General features: G+C 43.7%; 1 protein-coding gene across 1 annotated transcript in view; it reads right to left on the reverse strand.

Annotated features, from left to right (window-relative positions):
• The window catches only part of FANCD2 (Fanconi anemia, complementation group D2), a gene marked incomplete at both ends in the record, with an annotated part of 24,931 nt that extends 14,391 nt beyond the window's left edge, over window positions 1–10,540 (reverse strand). Inside the window, 8 exons of the mRNA XM_010282950.1 lie at window positions 1,121–1,281; window positions 2,715–2,824; window positions 5,539–5,637; window positions 7,164–7,272; window positions 8,599–8,714; window positions 9,008–9,108; window positions 10,238–10,378; window positions 10,467–10,540. Of these exons, the coding sequence (XP_010281252.1) occupies window positions 1,121–1,281; window positions 2,715–2,824; window positions 5,539–5,637; window positions 7,164–7,272; window positions 8,599–8,714; window positions 9,008–9,108; window positions 10,238–10,378; window positions 10,467–10,540 (911 nt within the window). The remainder of the gene's footprint in view (window positions 1–1,120; window positions 1,282–2,714; window positions 2,825–5,538; window positions 5,638–7,163; window positions 7,273–8,598; window positions 8,715–9,007; window positions 9,109–10,237; window positions 10,379–10,466) is intronic.
• Window positions 10,541–11,120: the final 580 nt, after the last annotated feature.

Raw genomic sequence — 11,120 nt, forward strand, 5'->3', positions numbered from 1 at the left:
GAGCCTGCAATTACAAGAACAGTCAGTCCCAGGACCCAGCATGTAATTGTAGTGCCTTGAAGCTCAGGTTCTCCCCCTCTATTTCCAGTTATGACTCCTGGCTTAGTTAACCTCAGCCAGGGACCTGCTTGGTAGATGCTAGGGTTTTATGTCTCCGCCACAGCAGGTATGGGGCATTGGTTCTGGTTACTCAAAGCATGAAGCAAACCTGGTGCTCTGAACATAGCTGAGGCAGTGTCAATAACACTTAACTACTGGGAGAAAACTGATTTATATACATTGACATTGAAAATAAGCACCTAAGGATAAAAAGAGGTTTAGGCCCAGAGTCACAAAATTCACCAATTGAGTAATAGTCAAGAAGTAATGCAAAATAATGCCACACAGCCCAAGAGACTTGTCAGTCTTCCAGCTGGCCTGTGACCTGCATGCACAGAGACAGTTGTCCTTGGAGCAGGCCAGGCTGGACTCCAGCCTGCCATGGCCATTTCACATTTTACTAATCTTACTGTAGCCTAACAAAATTAGGCTCCAGATGGTCTCAGCCTGCCTACAAAGAGGGTAACAAAATTAAGCACTTCTGCTTTCTACATCCATAGTAATGGAGTTTTAGATAAGTTCCAAGATGATAAACAGGACCCTGCCCACTGAGGGCACATCCACGACACCAGTCCCACATTTGTGCTGAGTTTCCAATCTGCTGATGCCTTGAGACACTTGACTATTTGCAATACGGACTTTACTTAAATGTCATAGGTTCTTTTACAATAGGCAAGCTGCCTTAGTGTATTTAACATCCTACAGCAGGTAGTGTTCAGCATTAAAGCTCCTTTGTTTCCATTAGGTCTATACACGTCATACTGTATCTTTTTTCCTTTTACGCAACATTTATATTACTTTGGTTTTTAACATTGCTGTTTGCTGTTCTCAGGCAAGTCCTCTTTATCTCAGTGCCCTGAAGCACTTTGGTTTCTGTGAGGGCAAATTCTCTCCCGGCACTTAGCTCACAGCCCAGGACCAACACATCTTAACATCAGTCTTCTCTTCATTTTAATGGAGCAGAAGGAGGCAAGGCCTCCAAGACAGGCAGTTACACAAAGCCTGATCAGTATAGTTTTACGCTGTTCCCTTCACCTCTGTATGCATCTCTGTGTCCAAGACAGACTTTGTCAGCAACCCACAGTGCAGTACGGTGAACACTTCGAGGTCTAACTCTCGGAAGTACGGGCGGTAACTCTGCAGTTGTGCCAGAGGATTACCTGCCTCTCTCTCAGCGGTAGTCTGAAAAGTAAATGGCAGAACTGAGGTTGCAACCTGCAAGATTATAAGACCTTCTAGCTCAAATAAAGCTATTTTTTTCACACAGATTTCTGTATTTTGTGCCAAGTTGAAAAAAGACTAGGAAGAATTCACAACAACTAGTAGAGAGACAAGCACATAGAAGCATTTTCATTTTGGACTGTACAAGTCGCTAGATTTTTTCTAGAAAAAAATACCTTAGGAAACTGGACTAACCTTTGCTATCCCCTTTCTGTGAACCAGTGGCCATTGTGAAACCCATTCTGGACTTGGTGAATGACCAAGCACCATAAGCACCATAAGAGATGAAGGCAAATGGTTTTATCTTTGATAAGTACCAGGATGGTAAACTATGGGATGCTCTGTTGTCTCTGGGTGACAATCTGTAAGTTCTTAAGAGATTTGCTCCACACAACCCTGTCATGGGAGCCAATGTACGTTACATGTGGCTTTCAACAGGATTTCTGTATTCAGTCATCCTGGGCAGGGCACGGCACCTAAGGATTTGTCCAGGACCAGTGCCCTAGTTAAGTAAGATAGATTAGGTACATTCCTTTCCAAAACTATTTGAGGCTTTGCTTATTCCCTGGTACTTAAGTAACTTTGTTATCATATCTGACTCTGTTACATATCTGTACAATAGTAGGGAAGTAGGAGAAGCATATTTACATTGGGAAATTGATTAAATGTACTCTGAAAAACAGTTATTAGCAACAGTGATAGAAGTGGGGCCTTGTGGGATGCTGAGCCCAAAGCTGGGCACACTTCCCTGGCTTCTTTCTTTCAGCCAGCACAGATCTTGCATTCCAGACGTGATGATAATAGTGTTAAGAGCGTGTTCAAAAGAACAGGAAACAAAATCTAATAATTAGTTAGTTGATAGGTTTGGGAAGTAGTTCTTAGCATGTGACGAAATGGATAATTTTAAAGATGCCTTATCACAAATACATTGATTAAATACCTGAAGGGAAATTTGCAAAATGAGCACCTGTGACTGAAGCCTGCTAGAATCAGTGGGAGATACGGTCTTTACCAGGGTCTATATTTTCCAGATTCACCTAACAATTTCTGACCTGAGTCTAGGAATGGCAGGTTATTGCAGTAATTTGAGAGATGGGGTGCTGGCTTAAAACAGAAACCTTCCATAGTCTTAACCAGAGAGTAACTAATGATGTTATTGATAATCCTGCACATTTGCTCTGCCCTGAACCACACTGCCTGTTGAAGAGTGGCTGGTCTCTGCAGCAGATAATTTTCAAAATTCAGAAGTAAGGCAGGTGACAGAAAGCAGAATTGAACCACTGGACTGTGATTAACTTTTGAAATTAACAATCCCTCTCAAAGCTTTTGTTTATGCTTCTATGTCATCTCCCCTAGTCTGTCTTTCTTGCGAGTGCCCAGGAGCATACACCTACCTTCTCCAGCTCAGAGAGCTCAGTATCAGGCTGGTTTCCCTCAGAACTGTCATCTGCTTGAGAACGATCTGCAGAGCAGGCTTTGCTGCCATCAGCCTTTTTTTTCCTGCCTTAAAGAAAAAAGCAACTTCAGAAACAAAGGCTACACTGCGCTCAACACTATACAGCCCTTGCATACAGGGAAACAGCACAGGTTGTACTTTAATCGGCCCTAAGAAAGCATGGAGCATGCACAGGTTGTGTGTCATCCATAGCCACGACCACGGTCCAAGAGAGAGTCAAATGGATTTGGGGATCCCCCACAACCAGCTTCTCTTCTATAAAATTGCAGTAAAAAATTAAAGTGAGTCTCACTGTTCTTAGTGTAGTTTAAACATTATGAAGTGATTGCAAAAATGAGTGGGACATCATCTTACAAAATGCTTGAACCAAAACTTAATGTTTCTTACTCAGACACAGTATTGAGAAAGGAAGAGGACCTGGAAAAGGAAGATAAGACACAACTGTAGAAGGGACTTGCAGGGATGCCAAGCCAACAGCAGAGTAACACAATGAATTAATTGCAACTGTCTTCACTGCTGACAATGGTAGGGAGATTCTGACCTGACAGTAGGGACTTGACACACTATGTAGTGGAGAGATTAAAGAAACTACATTGATTTCAAGTAATTGCACAGGATGTATTAGACCAAACAGCCAGCCAATAAGCCACCAGGGTGAGGTGACATTCACACAAGGTCCCTAAAGGGACTGAAATGCAACATTTCAGAACTGCTGCCCACAGTGCCAGAGGACTGATAGCTTGCCAATATAATTCCTCTTAATAAAAAGGGATCTAATGGGAATCCAGGGAATTAAAGACCAGTGAATCTGTCCTCCATCACTGGGAAAACAGCAGTTGTCTACAATAAAAAATTAGATCACTGAGCATACAGACATACAGTCTGTTGGGGAACAGTCAGCAAGGCTTCTGCAAAGGAAAACCTTGCCTCACTAGCCTGCCAGGGTGTCGGTATCATGTGGATAAAAGGGATGTATCAGCCAGAAGAGATTTAGATTTCCAGAAAGACTTTGACAAGGTTTTACATCAGAAACGCTAAGAAACTGAACTGGAATAGCACTTTCTTGGACTGAAAGCTTGTTAGAGGAGAAGCAAAGGATAATACTTAATGTACAACTTTCAGATGGAATCAGCCATTGAGTCCTTCAGGAATTGGTTGTACTCAGCTTCATAAGCAACCTGGAGAAGGGAATGCTCAAGGAAATCCCCAACAAGAGTGAAGTTTGGCATACACTTTCATCTGCCATTTTATAACTGCTGTGCTGATGAGCATCAGAGACTTCTGCTTTTGTACCTCTGTGATCCTTTCTGGGGGCCAGGCCATAAAGTGAAACAATATCAATTAAGTTGCATCTTTTATTGCATTATCTTTAGAAAAACAGAGTCAGACAGGAGAAGATCTTCCATGACATAATAAATAAACCCTCTGAATCAGATGGGAAAGTGAATTTGATGTGTCTCTCCTAAGGAGCTCCTTGTTCCCTATCCTCTGAGGAATAGTCCTAGGCTAGATTTTATGACAGTATTTGAGCTGATCTAATGGCTCAGGGGTAGTCCTGCTTCTCCTCCTACCTTTCTCCTGTTCCCAGCCACACACACACCTGACATTTGCCTTGCACTGACTCAGGAAGCCTGATCACTGGTTAAGCAGTCAACTTGCTAAAACAGCAAAAAACTAACCTAACAAGAAGTAAATAGCCAAAACAGCTACCATGTAATAATACAGGGCAGGAAATCAGGCAGCTGAGAGTGCAGGTGTGAGGGGGAGAGAGAAGCCTTCCCTATTTGTTGTCAGTAAACGGTTTAATTTGTCTCGTCTACAATGAGATGCTGCAGACCCAATGGAGGAGCAAGTTTGGTGTCAACACTCTGTGTTCTCAAGGCTGCAACCCATGATCACAGCACTCACTGATTTTTTTGGAGACAAGACAAGCTAAGGTCAGGAATCTCTTGGTCTGGTCTGGGCATACCAGTCTGAGCACTTCTGCTCCTTCAAAATAAAGTATCTAAAATGATGGATCCCCTTTGTGTCTGCAGAACATAGTCATAACTTTCCTTCTGCCTTAATCACTCTTACATGACAGGCCCAGCCCCTGCAGAATGGGTTTGTCACAGCAGAAAAGGGGTCTCTGATCTGTGGCCTCCTCCAGTTGTTTTCATTGAATGGAATGTGAATTTTTCAAGTCCGGTTTGGCTTAAAGGCACACACGTTCCCAGGAAATGTTAATCTGAACTAGAAATAGAATTAGAGGCATAAAGAGCAAAGCAAATCTACTTCACATTGAAAAACTGAAAGGCAAGTTTCTTCTCTGTGGGAGCTAGCAATGGGAAAGGACGAAAGAAGACTTTTCTTGTGCAGTACAACCATAACAAGGTTCCTAAGAGATCAGTTAGGTACAACCTAAAGGCCAGGGATTTGCAAGGCAGCTCAAGCCACAGGTTCAGTACTGGACAATTGCACCAACCTCTCAAAGGCAGAAGAACTTACTGCTGCAGAAAATACTTTGGCGGGTGAAAACAGTCAATGAAAGCCCTGGATTTTCACTGTTAAATGCTAAGCTATCCAACACCTGTTTGGAGTGGAATATTTTTACATCCCCACTTCAGCTGCAACAGGAGTTGATGAGATAAAATTTCAAGGTAGACAGACCTTGCCAGGAGTTCTGTGCTTTATGCACACACAGGTGCAATGGATGCAGTGCAATAATGCCAGTCAAACCCCACATCACATCTGTTTGCTTGAATGTTTTAAACTTTCGTTACCATTCCTTTTTCTCACTGGACCAACAGCATTAATGGATGGTACTGCCTCCAGGGCTTCAGAATCAAAAGTAGCTGGTGGCGGGACATAGCCAGGGGTTGCTGAAAGAGCCAAAATGTAGAAATTGGGTTAGTTCAGCTCCTGAATGACAAAATATAAGCAAGATACATATCTAGAGGAAATACCATATATTTCACCATCCTGGTGAATGTCACTCTGTGCTTTGCTTACGTGCATTTAGCTCCAATTAGCCTTATCATATGTCCGCACTGCACTGGAATTACAGCTCTCTGCATTCCTCCAGCAAGGGAGGATAACAAACACTCAGCTGTCCTTGGACATCTGTCCATGTTAGTAAAGCTTAAAGGGCCGTTCCAGCACCTCTGAGCCCTTTCCATGCTGGCCTTGTAGTGCTCTCAGAGCACCAGAAAGGTGCTGAGGTTGTACTTCATTTAGGATGAAGTCGGTCTGTTGGTTTACAAACACAGCTCCTAATGGATAGCTTGTGTAAGGGTATGTGGAAGGTGACAGTGCATTCTTCATTATGTTTATCTTATCAAAGACCTTTTCAATGTAAAAGGAAATAGTAAGTAAAGGGGGAAGCCATAAACAAGGACAGACATAAACCTAGTAGACAAGGGATAATAGAGACAATGTCAAAGACCAGAAGTCTCCAGTTTGTAATTGATGGGCCATTAAGAAAGCCCAGGCATGGCTTTGGGGAGGGATACCTGGACTTTGTAACTGATAAGGTGGGACGAAAAAGAAGAACTTGAGGATTTGGGATATTCTGATGTAGGTGGGGGTTAGAACTATGCAAATTAGTGAAGGAATGTGCAGGGAAATGGGGTCAGGAAGAACAAAGAGGGGAATGGGCAGAAACAGTGTAAAATGGACTGGCCATGAGTAAAGCATTACTGGTCAGTAGAAATGTCCAATCAGTATGCTTGTCTGAGTGAACTCTGTGCCTGATCACTGCAGTCTCTCCTATCTTCTTATTAAGTACTTTCTTAATAATATTTCAGTGTAATCTTGCTATCCTCTGTGTGTGTGTGCGCTGCAAGGACTAAATGTCAACTACTGGTGAGACCTGTGTGAGTAAACACTGGGCCAGCAACTAGAGTTGGACTACCCCAGGCCTGAGGTGCCAGCAACTGGAGCGAGTGAGAGTCTCAGTGCCTGTGTAGCTGTGCCCATCAGCCTGAGAGAGAGACCCCCGAGTCTCCACGCTGGGCTCCAGCGGTTGGGCAGGAAGAATTCATGGCCCCAGAGCAACTGGAGGCAGCAGGTGCTTATAACATCCCTTAACAGCTTGTTACAACTTGAATACTGGAGAAACACACTGTTTCTTTAGGATAGAGGCTGGTTTACGCCAGTATCCACCATACTCGGGCAGATTCTGCCAAGTCTGTCTGGGAACAGTCAAAGAGATGTCACTGAGGAGGTGATTGAGAAGAGCAGTTTGGACTCAGACAAATTGAAAACAATAGCTGTCCACACATGAACTCTTAGGCCACTGTAGAAATGCAGTATGTGTTACTATATACTTCCTCCACTGATGTTTAAGCCAATCCCTTTCACTTCATGGCTGGTGCAGGCCCAGAACGTACACATGTTTCATACTCACCTGCCAAGCATTTTCCCAGCACAGTCTGAAGCTCTGTGATGTTCTGTAATCGAGTCAAAACTTTCCCCTTCATCTCCGCGTCCTCTTGCTGGCAGAAGGCATTTACAACCTCGAGATACAAACGAAACTCACTGACTTACGGAGATTTGTACCCACTTTTACTACTTTTTCTTTTCTGAATAAGATCCTCAAGTCCTGAATAAGCACACCACACAGCACAAGTGGCCTGTGTGACCAGACCCAGACTGCATGAACAGAGTTCTTCAGAAGCCCAAGAGAACATGGACATAATTGGTGCAATCTACAAAAAGCAACAGAGCAACACCTACAGGTCTAATGTTAACCTTGCCAGGTTTCTGTGCTGTTTGTGGCTCTGGAGACCCCCTGGTACTTCCCAGGTCTGCCAGGAAAGAGGCAGTCTTGGGAGAAGAGCAGGAACAGGGAAGACTGGGGATATGTGCACCAACTCTGACATAGCTCCTGTTACCCGAATAAACCCATCAGGGAACATTCCCACTGACCATTGAATGTTAGCAAACACATTGTCCAAATCTGCTTGAAGGCACTGCATTTCAGCCTTCTGTAAGCTCACAGAGGTACAGAAAAAAACACAAAATCACAACCAAATTTGCAAGAGACCTGTGGAAGCCTCTAGTCCAACACCCTGCTCAAAGCAGCATTAACTAAACAGGTTTCTTAGAGACTTTTCTAGTAGAGCACTGAGCATCTCCAAGAAGGGCACAGCTTCTCTGGAAGTGGAGCACAACCTTTCAGTTAGGTAACAAAGACCATATAAAAGACCACAACATGTGCCCTCCCACCTGGCTTCCCCTCTCCAGGCTGAACAACCTCTGCTCTCCCACCTCCCCTCATACACCATGTGCTCCAGCCCCTCATCAGCGTGGTGGCCTTTGCTGGACTCACTCCAGAATAACTATAGGAGCCCCAAACTGGACAATACTGCAGTCAGGGCCTCACACATGCCAAGCAGAAGGCAACAACCAATGCCCTTGACCAGCTGGCAACTCCTCTGCTCTCCAGCATGGTGAGACTGACCTTTTCTTTCTGATGCCCCCTTCATAGTTTAGACATATATTTGGGGTTTACAGCATCCTCCCTGCAACAGGAAAACTGATTTTCATACACCAAAATGTGCCAGAGTACAGACTGCAGCTGAGTAGCAGGAGGAAAATTCACATCAACAAGGCAGTTCCTAGAGCCTCTGTCCAAGAAAGCAGAGTTGCTGCTAGTAGCAGGATAAAGGATAAATGATAAATGAAAGAAGAACACGGAGAGACCACCAGGACCTTGCTGGAGAAGGTTTTCAAGAGGCAAGACTCTTCGTCAACAACTGTATCCCTGAAGCCCAGGGTTAGTGCTTGTAAGTGCTACTCCTCAGTGACACTCCAGAACCTGCAGACAAGGCACTACTCACCTCACGAAACCAGTTGAGAGCATAGAACAGGAGTGAGCAGAGAAATTCCCGTTCCTGCTTGGATAGAGAGTCCAGCTTCTCTTCAACCTCCAGGTCAGTCAGGTACAGGGGGCAACCTGGGACAGAGCAGGAAGAGAACACGTTGGACTGAGTTTGCTACCCACTCTTTGGTCTTTGCATGGACAAAGTCTTTTACCAAAGCCTGTGGCAGTTCCAATAGCTATTTGGAGTAAGCCTCATCAGCCACTCCATCCCCAGACAAAGCAATTGTCTCCCTTTGTGGGCAACAGAGCATCTCAGCCTCCTTCACAAACTGCACAATTCTTCTTACAATTGCAGCAAGTCTTTGCAGGTCTGGGACAGGAATAAGCCAAACAGACTCACTCTACAAAAGGTCCCTTTCCCATACCTAGTAAGGCATCAATCTCCTCCAGGCTTCCACTGTTTTGCTCTCCAGTGTAGAGCCTCAGCAATCGGAAACAGGGTGACAGACATATCGGTGACACTACCCTGTGGGGAAAAAAAAAACACCAGAAATTAAGTGGGTCCTGTGTTTTATATACCTCCAGAATGCCCATCACTTTTCCATTATGTCCTATGTCCTCCCCATGCCACTTTGCCTATGCAGTCTATTTTGCTTCTTGCAAGTCCCAGCAACGCAGAGAAGAAATGGACCATATGGTTAAAACAAGCAATTAAAAATTGGTGTTCACCAGTTTTCTGGAAAAGCATGTAAGAACAGAAAAACTGCAGTAACGTACAAAAAACAGAGTCAGATTTCTTTCTGGTAGGAAGCAAAGTGGAGTAACTCAGAAGAAACTACAAGACAGCTGTAAGCAGTGGAGAAACCTTGAATGTTTTGCAGCATGCGATTGCTCACATTCTGAGTGATGAAAATTAATATCTTTTCCATAGATGCATGTAAAGTCGCTATATTTTAAAGTGATCATGTCTTTCTTTAAGCACAACTGAAATCTCAACAAAATCTTATGACAATAAATTCTGCAAGATATGAAGGTGCCAGTTAAAAAAAAGCGCCTTTTATTATTTTTAACTTTGATGCCTTACTGTTTAATTGGGTGTTTTTATTTCTTACATGCTTCCTGTTCCAGTCTCCAAAGACAAAGCCCATATTTCTCAGTCAAATTTCTCTTGTGGCTGCATATTTGTGGTTTTGCTCTGGAGCACAAGTCTACATTGTCATAGTATAATTGAAGGTGAGAACAAATCACGTACTGTTGACACACACTAAGTCCTTGGTGACTTTCTGAGGATTGTCCCGCAAAATATTAATTTTGCCACCTTAAAGTTGCCTATTCACCTCAATATGGCATTCAATACCACCAGAACACTGGAAGAGCGAGCTATTATTCTCATATGACAGATGGGAAACAAGACAGATACAGCATGACTTACTCAAAACCACCTAAACAGCCTGAGCCAGAACAGACTGCTGGTTCCCCACCAGCTTGTGCCTCTAGACCTACCTGAGTATGTCTAACAGCAAGAGAAAGAAAAGAACACTGCAAACTGGTAAATTTTCTGACCAGATCCTTAACAGGCACTTTGGCAGGCAGCACAACAAATGAAAACAATTCCTTTAACTGAGAGATGACTGCAAATCTAAGTGTCAAAGTACCTTTTACTTTGGTTACTCATTCCATCAGTGACTCTGCCAAGCTCGCTCTGCGACACCAGTGGTAGGAGGTTAATAGCAATGGCTCCCTGACTTTCATCTTCATCCAGATTATACAACGACTTCACTGGGAACAAGAACGAACTGCAAGGAAAGACAGACAAGCTCTTGTTGACAAACTCAGTTCTCAGTGACAGAAACATTACAAATACTGAGCTTGTGATTAGCATACCCATCCACTGTGGGGTTGAGATCCACCACAAAGTCACTGGGGAAGTCCTCCACCAAACTCTTTCCAAACTTGTCCTATAAAGAAAGCAAAAAAACCTACTTAGGAAAGGGGCTCAGTGAAGAAAGCTTCAACAGCAGCAGTGGAAAAGGCAGAAGATAAGGCCAAGCAAAAGTATCCTGGAAGAGTCACAACAATGAAGCACACTGCCTGCAAGGACAGCCAAGGCCTGCGTTTAAGAGACAAAGGCAGGAAACATTGCTAAGTATGCACAACCAATTTCTTCCCTGTTCTTTGGACGTGGGCTTGTCTACAAGTTCCACAGTGTTACAGAGAGGCAGAGCAGCTGATTGGAAGAGGAAAGCAGCCATGGGAAGTTCTCTATCCTAAGAGCCAATCATCAGAATGAAATGGCTATAAAGTGCTGGCAAAGTTTTATTTCACACAATGTGTCCCACATGCTTGACAAGCTTACACTGTTAGAAACAATTAAGGGAGAAGAAAAGTAATAGATGTGACAGGGACTGGTCAGACAATGAAAAGACCCAAAAAATCCACATAAAAGTTGCAAGAAGAACCTTAGCTTGCTTTAACATTTCAGTCTTGCAAGGAAAAAGGAGAAAGCCTTCTTCCTTTGCTTTTCCTCCTTGGAGCACT

Source organism: Phaethon lepturus, unplaced genomic scaffold (assembly GCF_000687285.1).
Source record: "Phaethon lepturus isolate BGI_N335 unplaced genomic scaffold, ASM68728v1 scaffold29152, whole genome shotgun sequence".
NCBI classification, from domain to species: domain Eukaryota; kingdom Metazoa; phylum Chordata; class Aves; order Phaethontiformes; family Phaethontidae; genus Phaethon; species Phaethon lepturus.